Here is a 21038-nt window from a genome sequence, read left to right as displayed (position 1 = left end):
TTCTTGGCTGGGTGCTCTGCTGCTCTGAGCCTGTTTTCTCATCTCCACGGTAAGAGGTTCCCTGAGGGAGCGTGGGAGCTGGAAGGGATGCGTGCAGCTCATCTGCCATGTGTCACGGCTCCCCGTAAGCAGCAGCCAGCAGTGTTATTTCTGTAGAAGCCAGGGTAGGCTCTGGACTGCAACACCTGGGAAGAAACAGCTCTGGGGGAGCAGCCTTAGCCAGGGCTGTGCTGTGCATGGGTGGAGCCCAGGGTCTGCTAGGAGGCCCAATCCCTGGGCCTGAAATCCCACCTGGAAGCCGAGGGACTCCTCATCCAAGAGGATTCAAAATGACTCTGAAATCTTTCAGGGTGTCAACATATTACTACATCAAATGAAGTGCTTTGTGAAATGAATAAGCTTCTATAAAACTGAGGTTGCCCCATCAAATCTGGAATGTCTCTTTATAACTTCTTGGGTTCCTGAGCTCCTGGGAGGAAAAACTCTGACCGAAGAGTTCTAGCAAGTTCTAAGGCAGGTCCTGTGCTGGGTTTGGTCCTCAGGTTCATAAACTCGGCAAGGCTGGGGGAAGGACCCCGGGCCCTCTTCCCATGCCACCAAGCCACAGGATGGGCACTGAGCACAGATGGGTGGTAGGGGGCCGTCTCCCAGAAGCAGCGCTACCTGCCAGGTGGGTGAGCCAGAGCCCAGGCTGAGGCTCTTCAAAATGGAGCTAATTACACCCACAGAGGCTAGAACACCAGCATCGAGGTGTTCTAGAGTCTGCAGGGTTCTGGGGCTGCCTTGCCACAATCCCTGGTGTTCCAGTTTGCTGTAGCTGCCATTATGCAAAATACCAGAAATGGATTGGCTTTTATAAAAGGGGTTTATTAGGTTACAGATTTACAATTCGAAGGCCGTAAGTGTATCCAAACTAAGGCATCAACAAGAGGATACCTTTGCTGAAGAAAGGCCGATGGCATCTGGAAAACCTCTGTCAGCTGAGAAGCCTTATGGCTGGTGCCTGCTGGTCCTTTACTCCTGTGTTGTGTTGCCAGATGGCTTTCTCCAAAATGTCTCTGGACTTTGTTAAGTTTTTTGACCTGGAAGAGAAGAGATCAAAACTCAATCGGAGAAAGTTTTATTTATGTGCAGGCGGGCTGAAGCTAAAAAATGGCAACAACCCTGAACAAAGGCAGGGCTACAATTTTATAGCTTTTGGGAGAGGGGTTGGGTTAAGATAGAGAAGTAAAGACTTGACATCAGGGGATTGGTTTGTTTAGGGTAAGATAAGGAGTCAGTCAGGGAGGTAATTATGTTATGGAAAATTTTTGTTTTTGTTCTTGCTCAGACTGTTATGTCAGCTAAGAGCGGGTTTTATGCAAACAATCATGTCCATTGTGGGTGCAGAGAGCTTCCTGGAATATTTGCTAAGGATGGGTTGTGTATGTGTTGAGGGTGGGGAGTTTTGCCTAACAGACTTCTGTCTCTCTTAGCTTCTCACAGCTCTCTGCTTGGTTCTCCTGGGGTGTTTCTCTCTAAGCATCTGGGAGTCCTCTTTTAGCTTCTCTGGGGCAAACTCCGGACTTCATCTCTTAGCTTAGCATCTCCAAACATCCTTCTGTCTGCATCTCCATGCGTCTGATTCTGTGTCAGCTCTTAGCTTCTCCCAAGGGCAAACTCTGGATTACATATCTTAGCTTCTCTCCAAATACCTCTCTCAGGTTCTCTGAGCAACTTGTTTTTGTGAGCTCTCTTAAGGGACTCCAGTGATCTAATTAAGACCCACCCAGAATGGGCAGGGTCCACACCTCCATGGAGATGATCTGATCAAAAGATCTCACCTACAATTGGGTGAGTCACGTCTCCATGGAAACAACCTAATCAAAAGTTTCCACTCTAATCAAAAGACTAATAATTCTGCCCCCACAAGATTGCATTAAAGAACATGGCTTTTGTGGGGGACATAATAGATTCACACCAGCACTCCTGGGTTCCTTGGCTCACATCTCGGCCTCCATCACATGGCCGTCCCTCTCTTTCCTTGGTCTAGTTTCCACAGACTTCCCCGTGGCCTTGTCCGACTTCCAGCCTCTGGTTTCTTCCCTTTATGAGGCTCATGGCCCACCTGCATTCCATTGGGCCACATCGTGACTGATGTAGCATCTTCAAGAGGTCCTATTTACGATGCATCCACACCCACAAGGAGGTGGCAGAGTTTGGGAGCCACAGCTGAGATCCCAGCCCCTGGGAGAAAGCATTACTGCCCCACCTCCCTGCTGGCCACCTCCCCAAGGCTCCCCCTCCAGCTCTTCCCCTCTGGGGTGCAGAGAGGCTACTTTGGCTGGAATCTATTCCCACCTGATGTAAGAAAAGCATTTCTTCACTCTGCTAAAGGGTGGGGGGTATCAAGTGCAGGGGCAGCAGCCAACCTAGCCTGAGGCAAGATTCCCGGAGAGAGCCATTATCTTTGGGACCACTGTGTTGGGGGTGCTCAAAACATTTTAAACAGGGCATATGCAAATAACTTTAATATTTACAGTGTTTTGCACATCTTGAGAATGATGGAATCCTCGAGTGTCCCCGTAGGTCATAGTTTCCTCCATCACCAACGTTTATCTCCTTGCAAATGCTTGCAGGACTTTTTGGTACTTTGACCAACTGTCCCTTTCCCATATATATTTTTAACTAGAGCAAGCATGTGTTTGGTTTGGCTTGGGTTTTGGGGGGCAGCCGCTGGACCCTCAGCCTGGCAGCCTTCCAGGTGCCGATAGTGGGGGTGCTGGGGGGTGGGATGGGGCCCTGCGTCCCCAGCGCCCTCCTCTCCCTGCCCGCAGCTCTTCGACCGCGAGCTGTGCCTCCGACAGCTGCGGTACTCGGGCATGCTGGAGACCGTGCAGATCCGCAAGTCGGGCTTCCCCGTGCGGTACACGTTCGAGGAGTTTGCTCACAGGTTTTGCACGCTGCTGCCCAGAGCCGAGCGGAAGCAGGTGGGCTGCCGGCTGACCCCTGACCCTGTGGCCCTCTCGTCCTCAGAGCCCCCACCTCCAGGCACCGCCTGCCCCCGGCCCAGGGCCCTGCACACCAACTTGGGGATGGCCCCTGTTTGTCTTTCACCCTCTTCATCTCTCCCACCCTCATTGTTGGTCCCTGGGATGAGTATGTTCACCCCGGGAGAGGAGCACCTGCTAAAGCCAACCTTCCTCTACCACATGGTAGAACGCTCCGGAGTCGAGGGGCGGCTGGGGAGCACGTGGGGACAGACACTCGGCCATCCTGAATCTGCCACCCTCACGGTGGCCCCAGGCCTCTCAAGTGTCAAGGCTGGGGATCCCATGGGGGAAGGTAACGCAGGCCGGGGTGATCCTGTCAGAGCTGACAGAGGCCCGGGCCCCGCTCAGAGTGGCACTGACCCCTCCTGCTTCCCGCTGGCAGCTGCGAGACAACTTTCGCCAGATGACCGTGCACATCGCCGACCTGTGGCTGGGGACAGACAAAGACTGGAAAGTGGGAAAGACTAAAATTTTCCTGAAGGTGAGACATGCCCCTCCCCCCAGAAGCACGCCTGGGGACAGTGGGTTGGGTGGGCTGGGGCCAGGCCCCCGGGGGGGCACAGGGAAGGGTTGGAGAGTTGGAAAGACCCCAGGATAGGGGGCCAAGAGCAAAAGAGCAAGCAGAGCTCGGGGGTCTCCGGTCACCCGGAGTCTTGCAGAGCCCCATGTTGAAGCCTGTGGGAGTGACTGCAAAGACTCCCCCTTTTCCCCCCAGTCCCCTCCCACCGGGGAGAGCTGGTCCTTGGGCAATACTGTGTGTGCATCACCTCCCACCCACCCCCACACACCCCCACTTCAGGGAGGGCCACAGCGGAGGCAGCCCAGGTCCCTGAGACGGGCCTTCAGCACCCCCAGGAGTGCCAGGCTGGGGTGCAGAGCCGGCTGGGAGAGAAGCCCCGTACCCCCCAGGCCCCCTAAGCCTTGGCTGGGGCGAGCGAAGGGAGAGCAAAGAGAAGCTCAGGGCCAGTGGGTGATCAGGCCGCTCTGCTGGCTCGCTTAAGCCCCTGCCGCCTGTCCCCTCGCCCCCTTCATGAATCCCACCTTCCCTCGATCCCTCCCCTCCCCTTGCAGCCTGCACTTCCCCTCCCCCTGAGTGACCTCTGGCCCCAACACTCCAGTGGGTCCATCTGTCTGTCTGTCAGCCCAGGGGTCAGGCCTGAGCCAGGGGTCTGGGGCTCAGATGGGAAGGAAAGAGCAGGGGGCTTTGGATTCGTTGGGGAGGGAGGCTGGCAGAGAGGGGGTGCAGCTGGGAGCTCCCGGGTCTGCCCAGGGGAGCAGTGCAGGCTGAGCGGGCTGTGGGGTCCCAGTGCACGAGGGCCCTGAGGGGGCAGTGGTCAGGGGAAGGGGACGAGTGGGCAGGGGCTTGCCCCAGTCTAAAAAGGGTCCAGGCCTGGGATGGAGACCCTCCCACACTTTTGTGACCCCTGGCCTGGGTGGGACCCACTGTTTTCCTCCCCGTCCCAGCCTAGCTTCTCCCGGAGGCCACAGCTGGGGGCTGGCCCCTCTCTGTGTCCCCTCCCCAGGCCTGCCCAGGGCCTGGCACATGAAGAGGCTCAATGTGTGCTCGAAGCAGGACTGACGGAGCCAGGGGCGGCCCTGAGCCGCGTCCACGCCTCCCTGCTCCCAGAGGGCCTGTCGCTCTCTGCTGTGAAAAGTCAGCTCATGCGCTGGCCCAGGGACCCAGGGGCCACGGAGGGAACTCACAGCCAGGTGTAGACGCGGAGATTCCCTTACCCGGAGAACCCTCCAAAAAGGAGGGGGAAGCATTTTCATGCAGAAACAAGCTTAGATCTTTTTTACAGTAAAATGCAAATTTCTCGAGAAGTTGGGGAGATGAAAAGCAGTTTCAGGGAAATCTTGTGTCCATGGGGACTGCCTATTGCTCGCCCCCACCCCCCACCCCGACTCCCCAGAGCAGAAATGAAGTCGCCAGACCGAATTAGCAAGAAGAGAGAGTTAAAACGGGAAACCCCAGATTGCGGGTGGAGGTGGGGTTGACAGCTGCCGTCTCTGAGCCACATCTGAGTCAATTTGGGAGCCCCCTGGGAGTGTGGGCAGGTGAAGTTTGGGTGACACTGACTTCCGGGGACAGAGTGGGCTCAGGCAGGGGTATGTGTGTGGGTGCGGGTGGGGGCTCTGGGCAGCCCATGAAGGGGTCTCTCCCTCTCCCAGGATCACCAGGACACTCAGCTGGAGACACAGAGAAGCCAGGCCCTGGAGAAAGCAGCTGTCAGCATCCAGAAGGTCTTGAGGGGCTACAAACACAGGTGCAGCTCTGCCCCTGCACCCCCATCACCCCCAGGCAGGCCTGCAGCCCAGCAAGCCAGGGGCACCTTTCTCATCAGTCTTTCCTGGTGGTCACCGACACACAAGATCCCCCAGCACCTCCTGGCCGGGGACACTGCAACCTGTGCTGACCAGAGAATTCCAATTCCTTATTTGATTGAAAAAATAATAATAACAAACAACCAAACCACTATGTGAGCAAGAGAGGTGAGCTCAGGGAGTGGTCAGCTCTGGCTCAACCAGACCTGACTGTGATGCTCCGACTGTCTTCAAGAACGTATGGTTTGGGCGTACAAGGTGGTTTGGCCAGGGAAAGGAGAGAAGCCTAATGTTGAGTCCATTCCCTGGTCAGTAAATGGCAGTTTTGATCCTTGGTGAGCAGATCAGCAATGACACTGCCTCATTCATCCTCTCCGGGGTCAGAGCCCTGGGCTGTCCATCTGCTCATGGCTGGGACAGGAAGGATGGGAGATCCAGGGATGAGAGTGTGGTGCAGCGAGCAGTGTCGGGAGGAAGGGGGGTGCAGCCCAGGGTCAGCCCTGCCCTGGGGGGCGACTCTCCTGCTAGAAGGACCCACAGCCCCTGGGAAGCCAGGCCCTAGCAACGCTGAGCTCAGAACAGCAGACAGCCCCGCACGGGGCAGCCACTGCTGGTCAGTCGGCACAGATATATTTTTCAATTAAACTTCTTATTTCGAGATCATTGTAGATTCACATGTGGCTGTAAGAAATAGTATAGGGAGATTCCATGTGTCCTTTATCCACTTTCTCCCAAGGGTAAAAACAACTTGCAAAATTGCAGTAGAAAGTCACAAGCAGCATACTGACATTGGTACCTTATCCATCAAGCTTAGTTACGTTTCTCCTATTTTACTCTTATTCATTTGTGTTTTTAGTCCCGTGCAATTTGATCCCATGAGTAGGTTTGTTTATTAAGACACAGGACAAGCCATCACTTGGACCTGGGCTCCTCCTGCTGCCCTTTCATGACTGCGTCCCCTCCTTCCCCTCCCCCAGCCCGCTCCCTAATCTCTGGCTACCACTAATATGTTCTCCATTTCTATATTTTTGCTTTTGCAAAAATGTCTTATAAATGGAATTATACAGTATATCAACCTTGGGGGTTGGCTTTTTTCACTCAGCAAAATTCATTACAAAATGGCCCCTTGGGGGGGGGGAGGATTATCCCCAGTTGTAGAACCACTGGTATAAATATTGGAAAGGAAACTAATCTTTATTTTAAGATGACTTAATTGTTTCTTTTGTAAACCAGTGGTTCTCAACTGTGGCTACATGTTAGATCTACTTGGGGAGTTAAAAAAAAAAAAGTATGTGGCTCCCCAGCTCTCTTTTGGTTATTATTTACATGATGCATTTTTTTTCCATTATTTCACTTGTGTCTTTGAATTTAAGGTGAGTCTCATAACCAGCATATAATTGGGTCATGTGTTTTTAAGCCATTCTGCCAGTCTCTGCCTTTTGACTGGAGAGTTTAATCCATTTACATTTAAAGTAACTACTGATAATGTGGGACTTTCTTCTGCTATTTTGCTATTTAATATTATACCTTTTTTTGTCATTCAATTCTTCCATTGATTTTCATATTCGATTTTTTTGTATTGCACCATTTTGAGTCCCTTTTCATTTCTTTCTGTATATTTTTAAAATATATTTTCTTTTTGGTTATCATGGGGCTTAAATTTAACACACTAAATCTATAACAATCATGTTTGTTATTTTTTAAAAAGTGTGTGTATGTGTGTGCACCAAATATTTATACATATTCTCCAGACCCAACAGCAAAGACTTTGACTTAATTGGACTGATGGGACACCTAGGTACCAATAAATATTGAAGTTCTCCAGGTGATTCTAATATAGTTGTGATACACTAACTCTAAACCTCAGAAAATCCCCTAAAAAATAATTAGAAGTGAAAGGAAAACTCAGTAAAGTATGAGGTAGGAGTTACAGCTATACTCTCCCAGCTCCCCTGGGGGCTTCTCGGCCTCCAGGTGATCCCCCTGTTGGCCAGCCCCCTGCCTTCCCTGCTGAGGGGAGCAGGGTTTGATGGTACAAAGCCCTTCCACCTTGAGCTGCCCCAGAGGAGCCCTGATCCGGGGGATCTCTGACCTAAAACAATCCCCTGGTTCTTGGAAAAGACCTGGACTAGTGGCCCAAGGAGGGGACCTGTCAAGGAAAAGAACACTGGAAATATTTTGGTTTTTATCCCTTCATGATCTTTGGGGAAAATGAGTAAGAAGTACCTGATGCCTTTAAAAGCTGGACTCTCCTCATTCACAAAAACATTAGGAGCAAATTAAGCCATTGCTGGTAGGTCCTAGGTTCCTAACCTGACTATGGGTCCTTCGGTCTGTGAAGGCTTCTGAAGATGGACTATATATCCATTTCCTCCAACATTTCCTTATCCATCTTGTTCCAGTATGCTAATGCTGCCATTATGCAAAATACCAGAAGTGGGTTGGCTTTTATAAAGGGGGTTTATTTGGTTACAAATTTACAATTCTAAGGCCATAAGAGTGTCCAAACTAAGGCATCAACAAGAGGGTACTGTGCTGGTTTGAATGTATTATGTCCCCCAGAAAAAGCCATATTCTTTGATGCAATCTTGTGGGGCAGACACAATAGTGGGGATTAAGTTGGAACATTTGGATAAGGTTGTTTGCATGGAGATGTGCCCCACCCAACTATAGATGATAACTGATGGGATGTTTCCATGGAGGCGTGGCCCCACCCATTCAGGGTAGGCCTTGATCAGTGGAGCCATATAAACATGCTGACTTAAAGAGATGGAACTCAGTGCAGCTGTGAGTGATGTTTTGAAGAGGAGCAAGCTTGCTGGAGAGGAACATCCTGGGAGAAAGCCACTTTGAAACCAGAACTTTGGAGCAGATGCCAGCCACGTGCCTTCCCAGCTAACAGAGGTTTTCCGGACGCCATTGGCCATCCTCCAGTGAAGGTACCCGATTACTGATGTGTTACCTTGGACACTTTATTGCGGTCGCGGTTACTGCTTCTAGGGGGAGTGGCGGCCGGTAGCTGAGCCCTCAGCTCTCGGGGCTGCTTAAAGGGTACCGGCGGCGGGGGCTCTTTCCCGGAGGCGAGGGGGAGGCGGAGGACTTGGCCGGGTCCTCGGCGGGAAGCGTGCAAGGTGTGGAGGGTGGCGATAAGGACAAGACACTCTTCATCCAGTAGGAGTATGCGCCAAAGAGATTTATTCAGGGGTGATTACAGGTTATATAGGCTGGTAAGAAGGGTAGGGCTGGAAAAGAGGTGAAGTAGCCTTAAATGGCAATACTGAAGGAAGAGGGGCTAGGATTGGTTCTGAGAGGACGCAGGAACCGTTGCAGCGGGCGGGGGTTCTTCTGGCCACGGTGCATGCGCGCTGGCGGTGGCAGGAGTGGCCTTGGCACAAGGGAGTGTGTGGGCAAGATAAGGAAGTGAGGAAAGGGCGGTTGGGAGAAAGGCGGTTTCCTCCGGCAAGCCTCCCCTGCCCGTGACATTTTGGGTGAGGAAAAGGGAGCTGCCCTGACCTCGCTCCTCAGGCTCGGGGGGGCTGCAGAGGGCACTAACGCCCGTACCTACTACCCTCCCCAGGGGGTGATATCAGGTCCCCTGGCCCAGGCCTGGCAAGCCGAGGTACAAGCTCAGCTACCCGCAATTCCCCTTTCTTTTCTAATTAGAGGAAGAGGCTTTACCGGAGAGGCCCGCTAAGGGTGAGGGAAGGGGGAGGTCAGGGAAGGGAAAAAGGGGTTGACGGTGGCTCGGTGAGGCTGGAGCTCAGTGTTGGTGTGGTGCCCGGGCGCTTGACAATGGCTTCGCTGCAGCGGGCTGGGCGAAGGTGAGGGGTTTAAAGTTCAGGGGTTCAGAGAAGCTGGAACTCGAGGCGAGAGCGATGTTCAGGTGATTGGGAAGGGCCTCGCGGTCGGCGGGTTGACCGGTGGCGTTGAGGTCGCGAAGGGTTGGCTGTCATCTTGGAGTGGGGGGCGTCAGAGGTGGCGAGTCGCTGATACTGGATTTGCACGAACGAGGAAAAAATGGCATCTGTTTGTTTCCTTACAAGCTGGACAATTTTGCGGATGAGGCAGGGTCCTAAGATGAGAGCTAGAATAATTATTAATAGGGGGCCAAGAAAAGGAAGGATGTATGGGAGGATGGGAGTGAAAAAACTGGACCAATAACTGGTGGCTTCACGATCTCTTTTACGCTTTTCCAGTCCTTCTCGGACTCTTTTCAGGCTGTCCTCGACGAGACCTGTGGAATTGGCATATACACAGCACTCTTCTCCTAGGGCGGCGCAGAGGCCTCCTTCTTTGAGGAGGAGAAGGTCAAGACCTCGGCGGTTTTGGAGCACTACCTCAGAGAGGGAATTGACAGAATTTTTTAGATGGTAAATAGCGTTTTGTAAGTGACGAATGTCCTCGTCAACAGCCGCCCTGAGGTGAGTTAGGGCGGAGTCTTGACTGGCTAGTGCAGCGATTCCGGTGCCAGTGCCGGCAAGACCTAGGAGGGAGGCAATTGTGAGGGCGGTGATGGGCTCTCGCTTTTGCAGAAGGGCAGGAGCTGCAGTTCTTTCCAGGCGGAGGAAGAAGTCTTCTTCGCTGTGGTATAAGACCCTAGGGATAAGGACAATTAGGAGGCAAGTTTCTTTATATTCACTGATGATATTCGTGCTGAGACAGGGGGTAAGTCCTGTAGAGGAGCAGAGCCATTGGGAGGAGTTATGAGGAATGAGAAATTTTGCCGAGCTGCTGGGAGATGAGTAGCTGGCACAGGCAGTGAGGTCGGGAGAGTTACTGGAGCGAGGGCGGACGCACTTTTCCGTATAGGAGACTGAATGAAAGGTCAGGGGGACGGCAGAGGTATTTCAATTGCATTCCGAGGGGCTGTCTTCTGTGCTTTCTGAAAAGGAGAGGTTGGAGGCAACGGGCTCGTACAGTGAGGAAGAGGTGGAGAGGCAGAGCCAGCAGGAGGAGGTAAAATTGGGGTTGGAGGAGTTCACTGAGGTAAAGGCGGCTTGGATGAGGCTGAGGAGGGGAGAGGAATAACGAGAAGGGGGCAGAGGAAGCTGGGGTGGTGGGGTTTGAGATGTAGTTGAGGTGCGTTTAGTCGGAGCTAAGGTGCGGCTGGAGGGCTGTGGATTAAGAGGGTTAAGGACTTGGTTGGGACCTATGCCAGAGGGTGTTTTTAATGCAGTATTTTGGCCTGGTTGGTTTACAGCCTCCTTTTTTATTAGAATAAGTGATCCTCGGTCGGTTCCTTTCTCATAGATTCTGAAGCCCCAAGTTTGACCGAGTAACCAGGAGGGATTAGTGGGGAGCTGCACTGTAAGATTAAGATGTGTGCAGGATCCCTCACTTTCTTGGCCGAGCCAGTTAACAGTAGGGAGTTTGCACCCTGTAGGGGCCCACTTTAGGGTAAGGTAATGATCAGGAACAGGAGGCTTCCAATTAGTGGTTAGTGTTTCACACCCCCAGTATGCACAGTAGTACTTGTTGGGGGAACTGCAGTACGATTTTTCAGGATTTGAGGATGGGCACATGTAATATTGGGCCTGGGGGTTACTTACCTTTTGAGCGCAGGTTTCTTTGACTCTGGAGACAAAGGTGGTGAAAGGCTTACTCGGCTCCTGGAAGAGCTTGGTGAATTTATTAGGCCGACAGGCAGAGCAGTTGGCAAATGCTCGTAAGGCGATTCCCCAAAGGATAGGCCAAAAGGTGGCAGGTGCATTAATATAAGCAGACGCATTTAGAAACGCTCCCGTGCCCATATAGGCTTCGGGGGGATGATAGACTCCAATGGCTGCGTCTTGCTCATTTTGCTGAGCTGCTTCTGCCTGGAAGTGAGCACGCCAGTCAACAAACTGACCGGGGTTAAGAATCGAACGGGCAAGCGAGGCCCAGTCTTGGGGGAGGCAATAGTCCATGCCGAGATCCTGCAGTATTTGGGAAGCGTATGGGCTACCTAACCCGTCCTCCTTGACGGCCCTGCGAAGCTGCTTGATAGTATCTGAGTCAATGGGATACCAGTCATACGGTTTCTGTGGGGTGGGGGCAAGGTTAAGAGGAAAGCAGCGAAAAGCACGAGAGAAAGGAGGACGCGCTTGTAGAGGGCTTGGCGCGGGAGTGGGGGTAGGGGGAGCGTTGCCCCAAGGGTTGCCTTGAGGTGTAGAAGGCAGCCAGGGGTTGTTAGTCGGCAGGGTGGGAGGAGCGGCGGCAGCTGCCGGTAGCGGTTCCGAGGGGGAGCTCGCCGAAGGGGGAGGCGGGAGTGGGAGGCCCCAAGCGTCGCAAGATGGCGGCGCGGTAGGCGTGGCTAAGACACAAGATGGTGGATCAGCCCCGCCCTGTGAAAGGGCGGGGCCCAAGGCATAAGATGGTGGACTAGCTCCGCCCCACGAAAGGGCAGGGCCCAAGGCACAAGATGGCGGACTAGCTCCGCCCTGTGAAAGGGCGGGGTAAAGCGCATGCGGTTTTCGGCAGGGCTTAGGGCTGACGTCATCACTAGAGCATTTCCTCCCCTCGATGGAAGAAGAAGGAGGAAGTTCGCCATCTTGGCGTGGCGCAGTGTTATTTTGCTTTTTGGGAGTCACCTCGAGCGTGTTGTTAATCTGCTCGACTAAGGATTCTGTGTCCGAATCGTGGTCTACATTAGTATCGCTGTCTGAATCTGTTGGCTGGGTTGATAGGGCCTCCTTGGATTTAACGGGGCTTCGATCAGGGGGGAGGGAGCCTTGAAGGCAGGAGCGGATGGTTATCAGGGTGGGGAGCAAGCCGGGAGGGAAGCGCTTGCTCTCATGTTCCATGGCATTGGTGACTCGATCAATAAGGTGATCATAAGTAACAGGGTCCCAAAGATGGCAAGTGGTGAGCCATGGGTTAAAGGGCAGCAGGAGGTCCCAGTATACTTGCAACTGCCGGACAGACACTTTACAGCGATGCGTGTCTAGGAGACCCGCTAGAGCACGAACTTGAGGTGCCTGGCATGTAGATAGACGATTACCCATAGCTGAGGGGAGAGGAGGGGGAGTTGTTTACCGAGCAGAGAGAATGAGATAAACTGTGGCCGCGAGGCCGAAGGAGACGGCGAGAGCGGAAAGCAGTGCCCTTTGGCAACGGGAGCAGTCAGGGGGGGGCGGTTGCAAAAAGGCACACGGCGCCAAATGAGGAAATAAAGATACAAAGAACTACAGCAAAGTAATGGAGGGGAAGAGGGAGAGCGTTAGGAGGAACGGGGGTCATAGAAGTGCGCATACAAGAGGACGAAGAGAGCGTGGGGGAAGGGAGGAGCGGCTTCGGAGCAGTGAACCTCACACGGCTCCGGAAGCGGCGAAGGAGAGGCGGCCCTTACCTTGCAGGCGAGGAAACGGGAAGCTGGAGAGGCGTCCGGGCGAGCGGGCGACCTGCCAAACTGTTGTGTGGAGACGCTCCTCACACGGGGCACCAGTTGCGGTCGCGGTTACTGCTTCTAGGGGGAGTGGCGGCCGGTAGCCGAGCCCTCAGCTCTCGGGGCTGCTTAAAGGGTACCGGCGGCGGGGGCTCTTTCCCGGAGGCGAGGGGGAGGCGGAGGACTTGGCCGGGTCCTCGGCGGGAGGCGTGCAAGGTGTGGAGGGCGGCGATAAGGACAAGACACTCTTCATCCAGTAGGAGTATGCGCCAAAGAGATTTATTCAGGGGTGATTACAGGTTATATAGGCTGGTAAGAAGGGTAGGGCTGGAAAAGAGGTGAAGTAGCCTTAAATGGCAATACTGAAGGAAGAGGGGCTAGGATTGGTTCTGAGAGGACGCAGGAGCCGTTGCAGCAGGCGGGGGTTCTTCTGGCCACGGTGCATGCGCGCTGGCGGTGGCAGGAGTGGCCTTGGCACAAGGGAGTGTGTGGGCAAGATAAGGAAGTGAGGAAAGGGCGGTTGGGAGAAAGGCGGTTTCCTCCGGCAAGCCTCCCCTGCCCGTGACATTTTGGGTGAGGAAAAGGGAGCTGCCCTGACCTCGCTCCTCAGGCTCGGGGGGGCTGCAGAGGGCACTAACGCCCGTACCTACTACCCTCCCCAGGGGGTGATATCAGGTCCCCTGGCCCAGGCCTGGCAAGCCGAGGTACAAGCTCAGCTACCCGCACTTTATGGCCTTAAGACTGTAACTGTGTAGCCAAATAAACCCCCTTTTTATAAAAGCCAATCCATCTCTGGTGTTTTGCATTCCGCAGCATTAGCAAACTAGAACAGATACCTTCACTGAAGAAAGGCCAATGGTGTCCAGAACACCTCTGTCAGCTGGAAAGGCACGTGGCTGGCATCTGTTTGTCCTTTGCTCCCAGGTTGCATTGCTTTTAGCTTCTGATTCCAGAGGTTTTTTCCCTAACCATCTGTGGGTTCTCATTTAGCATCTCCGGGGCAAACTCTGGACTTCATCTCTTACTTAGCATCTCCAAGTGTCTGGATCTGTGTTGGCTCTGAGCTCTCTCTCCCTCCCTGAGCTCTCTTAAGGACTCCAGCAAACTAATCAAGACCCACCCTGAATGGGCAGGGTCACACCTCCATGGAAATAATCTAATCAAAAGGTCCCACCCACAATAAGTCTTCATCCACAAGATTAAATTGAAAGAATATGGCTTTTCTGGGGTACATAATAGATTCAAACCAGCACACCATTTCCCTTTTGAATTCAGCTATTTTCCCAAAGGCTTTATAATGTCTAATGGGTTGGAGCTCTCTGTATGGGTTTTGTATTATTTTTGCAACTGTCCCATAAGGTTGAAATGACTTCAAAATAAAGTTAGGAAAAAAAAAGTCTGGGCTACTACACGTCTCTCTCAGGCTTGCATCTCCCCTTCCAGGAAGGAGTTCCTGCGGCAGAGATGGGCAGCCGTGACCCTGCAGGCCCAGTGGAGGGGCTACTGCACCAGGAGAAACTTCGAGCAGGTGAGCAGGCTCTCTGGGGAGGCCGGGCCTGGGGAGCACAAGGTCACATTGCCCATAAACCACGAGCTTAAGGAGTTATTTCTTTAACTGGGAGATCTCTGGTAGTTAGGATCAAATCACTAGCAGACTTGGTAGGCAGAGTTTTTTTTTTTTTAGAGAAGTTGTAGGTTTACAGAAAAATAGTGCATAAAATACAGAGTTCCTGTAGACCACCCTATTATTAACATGTAGTATTAGTGTGAAATATTTTTATAATTGAGGATAGCACTTATTCATAATCGTACTAACTATAGTCCCTGCTTTATGTTAGGGTACGCTGTGTTGTGCAGTCCTGTGGTTTTGTAAAATTTTTATTCTAGTGACAACCTAAAATTTCCCCTTTTAACCACTTGCAAATTTATAATTCGGTGCTGTTAATTATGTTCACAATGTTGTGCTCCCGTCACCACCATCCATTACCAAAACTTTACAATCAATCCAAACAGAAACTGCATTTTAAGCCTTAATTTCCTATTTCCTACTCCCAACCCAGCCCCTGATAATCCATATTCCAGATTCTGACTCTATGAGTTTGCTTATTCTGATTATTTCATATCAGTGAGGTCATATAATATTTGTCCTTTTGTGTCTGGCTTTTTTTACTCAACATGAGGCCTTCAAGTTTCATCCATATTGTTGCATGAACCAGAACTTCATTCCTTTTTGCAGCTGAACGATAATCCATCATACGTATAACCACATTTTGTTTGTCTGTTCATCAGTTGATGGACACTTGGGTTGTTTCCATCTTTTGCCAATTGTGAATAATGCTGCTATGAACATCAGTGTGCAAATATCTGTTTGAGTCCTTGCTTTCAATTCTCTTGGGTATACTAGTAGTGGGATTGTCAGGTCATATGGCAGTTTTATAATTAGCTTCTTGAGGAACTGCCAAGCTGCACCATTTTACATTCCCACCAGCAATGAGTGAGGGTTCCTATTTCTCCACATCCTCTCCAACTCCTGTAATTTTCCATTTTTTTAACAGTAACCATTCTACTGGGTGTGAAATGGTATCTCACTGTCATTTTGATTTGCGTTTCCTGCATGGCTGATGATGTTGAGCATCTTTTCATGTGCTTTCTGATCACTTGTCTATCTTCTTTGGAGAAATGTCTATTCAAACTTTTGCCCATTTTTAATGGGCTGTTCGTCTTTTTATTGTTGAGTTGTAGAATTTCTTTATCTGAATCGTAATCCCTTATCAGATGCAGATTTTAAATGATTCAGCCTCATCATCCCCCGTACTCTCTTTTAGCACAGTCTCAGGTCATGAGTGTTGTGGGCTTCTGTCTGCTCTCCTGCAGAATTTCAGACATCTCTAGAGCCGGAGCAAGGGGCCCTGCCTCTGAAATTAGATAATTGCTGCCTTGTCCCAATCTGCAGGAACAAAATAAGTTAATGGAGAAATCATTCTTTGTTTCAAGCATTTCCTTCCAAAGCTTTTTTTTTTACCCCCTGAACCAAGGACACTTGCCCCTGGGTGTCTGCTGGGTGACCTTGAACGTGCCCCTTTGGGCCATGTCTGACCGCTCGCCTTTGTCCTAGGCTGGACTGTGGTTCTGACGTACAATAGCCATGTCAGCAAGACTGACCCGTGCATGCTAGCAGAGGCAGCCTGCCAGCGTCCTGTCTTTACCCGGGTCTCTGATAGTCACTGACATGCACACACAGGCTGTGTGTGGCTTCTCCTGCCTCATTTTATTTAATATTCGACCAACCCTATGAGGCAGGAATTATTACCGCAGAGTAATGGCCAAAGAAACTGAGGCATATAGAGGGTAAGTAATTTGCCGAGAGCAGGCAGTGAGTAAGCAGCAGATCTGGATTTCGAATACAAGTTCAGGTGACCTCAAAACCTTTCCACTGAAGCCCGAGCCCGCACTGTCTCTGGACCGCTGATCGTGCAGGGTCGCCTGACGCTCCTTGAGCAGGCGATCAGAGCTCATCCCCATGGCTCAGCGATGCTGTGGCCTTCCGGAAGTGATGTTCATCCAGTCGTGACTTTCCCACACTGGGCTGAGCTGGGCTGGAGATGCGAGGCCTCTGGAAGCTGATCACCCACTTGAGATCTCGGCCTGTCCCTTAGCAGTGGCCACCAGGGGCCACTCTGGGTCTGTGCTAGTCCACAAACGCGTGCTCAGCACCGATGTGTGTGCCAGGCCCTGTTCTAAGTGCTTTACAAGTAATACAGCGCGTCATACATCCAGGCCCAAAGATGTACCACGTTTTAGCACCGGCCCCTTGCCGAAAAGTGGGTAACTCTAATGCTAATTGGCAAGGTCTCCTGGAGGTGGGGGAAGTGACAGGTGCCTCCGGCTCTCTGTGCCCTCTGTTGGAGATGGACCTTCCCCGATGGACTCTTCCTCGCCTCTGCAGATCCTCCTGGGCTTCGGACGCCTGCAGGCCATTGCCCGCGGCCACCTGCTGGCCAGGCGGTACCAGGCGATGCGGCAGAGGGTGGCCCGGCTGCAGGCCGTCTGCAGGGGCTACCTGGTGCGCCGGGCTGTCCGGGACAGGAGGCGGGCCGTGCTGGTCATCCAGGCCCACGCCCGGGGCATGGCCGCCCGGCGGAGCTTCAGGCAGCGGAAAGCCAAGGTAGGTGGTCCCCGGGCTCTCGGGCAGGTGGGGCTGGCGGGGGCCGAAAGGGGGGGACGGCAGACAGGAAGAGTGAGGGGTGAAGCCCCTTCGGAAAAGTCCTCGCCCTCGAGCCAAGACATTCAATTCTAATTACTACCCAGATTTTAATCACTCCACTAAGGAGCTTACTCTGCGCTCTAATCACCCAAGAACACACACCCTTCCCCGCCCTGCCCAATTACCCCGGCAGTGCCGTCAGGCCATCTGGGAGGTGACAGTCACCCCCAGGAGGCCGTGGGGGGCGGCCGGAGAGAGAGATCACGTCAGCAGTGTTTTCAGACCACAAATGTAGGACCCTCTTATCCCTGGCAGGCCAGCGCCTTGCCCCCCTTCTGTAGCCCATGTTCGGGGCGGGTTTCCCAGGAGGGCTGGTTGGCCCCCTGGAAGGTGCCAGATGCACAGAGAGAGGACTCGGCTCCACGGAGGGGAGAGACGGCCCCTGGCCACTGGGCTGCAGCCTGCAGGATCAGGGAGGGGGCAGGGAGCACCCAGGGTGGCTGTCAGCGGTGTGGGAGGGCAGGAAAGGCTAAATAAAGGGCTGGGAGCGGGGAGAGGCGCCAACCAGCGTTTCGGAATCTCACCCTGGGAACGTCCTCCAGGGGGCGCCCTAGACCCCCCCCAACCCTCTGGTGCTGCTCATTTGGAAGTCGTGCTAAGGCCCGGGGGCTGGGAGGGTTTCCCTCTGCTCCCTGGATGAAAAGTGGGTGTGCCAGCTAATGCTGGTGCGGTGAACAGGGCCAGTAAGAGAGTAGACACAGACCTGCTGCACGCCTGGGCCCGGGGCTCTCCCTGGTGGAGCTCAGATCTCTCCAGGTGAAAGGAACAGAGTGGATGACGGCTGGCCCGAGTGGGAAGGGGAGGTTGCAGCTGGGTTCTAGGACCCCTGTGGGATGTTGGGGTGAGGACAAGCAGGGAACCCCTCCTCCAGTGCTCCTTGGGGAAATGGCCAGGCCAGGCTCATTCATCTCTCATCACCTCCAGCTGTTAAAGCCTATGATTTCGGCACAGTGTCCAATGCCTGGGATGGAGGGCGGCAGGAGGAGCTTTGCTTGCTGGCCGGGATCTCAGTCCCGTCTCCCAGGAGCAGCAGGGCCCCTGGGTAACCCCCATCCCCCGGGTGTGTGTGTGTGTGTGTGTGTGTGCAGGGACTGCTGGTTGTCCCAGCTGGACAGCAGCACAGCCAGAGTGCTGTCCCCGCCAAGAAGCGCCAGTCCATCTACGACACCGTCACCGACTCAGAGATGGTGGAGCAGGTGTTCGGCTTCCTCCCTGCCATGGTCGGGGGGCAGGAGGGCCAGGCACCCCCACACTTTGAGGTAAGACACCCCCTTGTGAGGTGAGGGTCTAGTGCCAGGCAGGGGGTGGGAGGGGAGCCCCTGAGTGCAGCCCCCTCCAGCTTCTTTTTGAGGAGCTGGGGCTCAGGGTATGTGTGGGAGGGCTGTCCTGGGTGTTTAGGCAAAGAAAAGGGGGAGCAGTGGGCTTCTGGGGTCACACCCCTGAGAGGTGAGTGGGTCTCGTAGCTGCTGGCCGTCTCCCACATGCTCCTGGGGGCTGGCATTCTGCAGGACGTGGTTTGGGGGGCCCAAGGCTGCAGTGGGGGGTAGGCAGGAAGGAGTGGCCTCACACAGACCCTCCCCACTGAGCCACCCTCTCCCCTCACGGTGCTTATGACCTCAGCACCCTCGGCCTTTTGCTGGGTGCAGCTGGGCAGCCAGAACAACCTCCTCGGGAGGACCTGGCCTCAGTGGGACCCAGGCTCTGCAGAAAGGTGGGGGAGGACTCAAGACATGGGCAGGAGGGAAGTCAGAGCGCCAGGGTCTGCAGGACAGGGAGTTCCAAGGGCCTGAACGTTCACCCGGGGCCATCCAGCCCATGGCAGCCCACCCAGGGTCTCTGACCCAAGGGGGAGTGGGCAGGTGTCTCTGCACCCTGCAGATAACCAGGCAGATGCTTCTCGGGGTACCCCACCTCCAGCCCTGGGATGCATACCCCAAATGATGGCATCTTGAAAGACCTGTGACCCCAACCCCTCTCTCCCACTGGACCCCCAGGACCTGGAGTCACGGGCCCCAAAGCTGCCCAAGATTGATCTGGACACAGTCCCCATGGTGGAGCAGCCAGAGGAGGACACAGACGACCTGGCCGACTATACCTTCCCCAAATTCGCTGCGACCTATTTCCAGAAGGCAGCCAGCCACGAGCACATCCGACAGCCCCTGCGGTACCCACTGCTCTACCACGAAGATGATGCTGACTGCTCGGTACCCAGGGGCTCTCCGGCTCTCAGCAGTGCCCCGTACCCCGTCCCCAAGCCTGGAGTCTGAGCTGGGGTTCAGAGGCATAAGGAAGGTGCTGAGGGTACGTGGGCATTAGTGCCGGGAGCTGGGTTCCAGCCTGGCCCTTTGTCTCTTCTTCCCAGGCTGCCCTCGCTGTCTGGATCATCATCCTGAGGTTCATGGGGGACCTTCCGGAGCCCATGCTGTTCGCCAAGAACAGCCTGCGTGGGAAACCGGCAATGCAGCAGATCCATGACACCTCGGGCAGGGAAGGAAGCACCCAGGCTCCCCTGCACGGCAGAGCTGCCCAGGTGTGGGAAGGGGTGGCGGTGGGGGAGGACACCCAGCTAGGCCCAAGGATCAGAAAGCAGGAGGTGATGGGGGAGAGAAGACACAGAGGCCTCCGGTTAGCAGCACTCCTCGAGCCCAGCCCCAAACCAGGGCCACCCCTGGGGTTTTCAGTCCTGAATCACACCCAGGAACTCTTGAGTTGGGGATTGCACTTGGGCCGTTTTGAAAGACACGGTCACTAGTTGAGAGGGACCCCTGGGTGCTCTCAAGTAGTGGATTTGACTGGAACAGGATTCAGCGCATAAAGTGGCATCTGCCATGGACGTTATTGACCGTCCACCTGCTGTGTGATGGTGGCTTCTCTCTTCATTTGGTCCCCGGGTGGGCCAATTTGACGGTGTAGGGATTGTTGTGCTTATTTTATGGCTGAGTCAATGGAGGCTCACGGAGGTGAAGGGGCTTGCCCCCAGATCACTGTGACGGTCCTGGCGTTTGAATCTATTTTGCCCACCTTCGGCAGAGTTCTTGACCCCTGCTCTCCTTGCTCCTGGCTGGACCTGTAACTAACACCCGTTGTCACTTGGGTCCCAAGTCCTTCTTGGGGCCTCAGTTTCTTGACATAATCTTAGTGGAACCAACAGAGAGCAGTTGAAAGGGCTCACACAGCCATGATCACACTCAGAGGCCCTCCTTCAGCAGGGGCCCCAGGACTGTCATACACAGGCTGACTAACTGGGACTCATTGTGGTGGCCTGTGGGTGCTGCAGGCAGACTAGCTGCAGAGAGACCTCAAGGCGTCTGCAGCCTGGGGGCAGGTGGCCACACCTGGGCCAGGTCTCACCTGGAGGTTGTCCAGGCCCAGCCCTGGCTCCCTGATCACCAGACGCAGAGCTCTATCAAAGTGTATTGGTTAGCGATGGCTGTGTAACAAGTTACCCCATACTTAGCAGCTTACCACAGCCAACTTCATTCTCTCAGGCAGTTTCTGAGGGCCAGGACTTGGGCATGGCTTCGCGGGGTGGTTCTGGTTCAGGGTCTCTCATGAGATTGCAGTCAGGGTAGCAACTGGGACTCTCTTGAGGCTTGATTGGGTCTGGAGAATCCACTTCCACGATGGCTCAGCACACGGCTGCCGGCAGAGGCCTCAGTTCCTTGCCTGGTCAAGGAGACTGATGTGTAAGCAGAGCTCAACAGCGTAGCAGTGAGATGCCCTGGGCAGGTGAGCAGGCCATCATCCTAGAGGAGGTGCCTCATGAGAAGGAGCCTTCTAGCAGGGAGGTTTGAGAAAGGAGAAGGGAAGCCAGGCTGGGAGGGCTCCATGCTGACACCCACAGTGGGTGCAGGAGGAAGCAGGAGTTCAGGGGTTAAGGGATTCTGGGACATTCTCAGGGGGTACCTTTGAAGGGCAGGTGGGTGGAGAGGGAGCAGGGCAGGACCAGTGGCTTATCTGTGGCTGTCTCACGAGACCACTAAGCCCTGAGGGTCTGCGCAGAGGAGAAGGGGCAGCTCTGTCCTGGCACACAAATCTCCAAGTCAGGGGGCTC

General features: G+C 53.9%; 1 protein-coding gene across 2 annotated transcripts in view; it reads left to right on the top strand.

Annotated features, from left to right (window-relative positions):
* MYO7B (myosin VIIB) overlaps positions 1-21038 on the top strand; it is a 90261-nt gene that overhangs the window by 51431 nt on the left and 17792 nt on the right. For both annotated transcript variants that reach the window (XR_005218707.1, XM_037848846.1), the window contains exons 17-24: positions 2817-2969; positions 3415-3513; positions 5205-5299; positions 14164-14248; positions 16667-16885; positions 18073-18243; positions 18979-19188; positions 19347-19514. Coding sequence is in view for 1 of the 2 variants with exons in the window: in XM_037848846.1 (XP_037704774.1) it covers positions 2817-2969; positions 3415-3513; positions 5205-5299; positions 14164-14248; positions 16667-16885; positions 18073-18243; positions 18979-19188; positions 19347-19514 (1200 nt within the window). In the remaining variant the exon portion in view is untranslated. The remainder of the gene's footprint in view (positions 1-2816; positions 2970-3414; positions 3514-5204; positions 5300-14163; positions 14249-16666; positions 16886-18072; positions 18244-18978; positions 19189-19346; positions 19515-21038) is intronic.

The sequence above is a fragment of the Choloepus didactylus genome, chromosome 9 (assembly GCF_015220235.1).
Source record: "Choloepus didactylus isolate mChoDid1 chromosome 9, mChoDid1.pri, whole genome shotgun sequence".
In the NCBI taxonomy this organism is placed as follows: Eukaryota; Metazoa; Chordata; class Mammalia; order Pilosa; family Megalonychidae; genus Choloepus; species Choloepus didactylus.
This window is presented reverse-complemented; position numbering and strand designations above follow the sequence as displayed.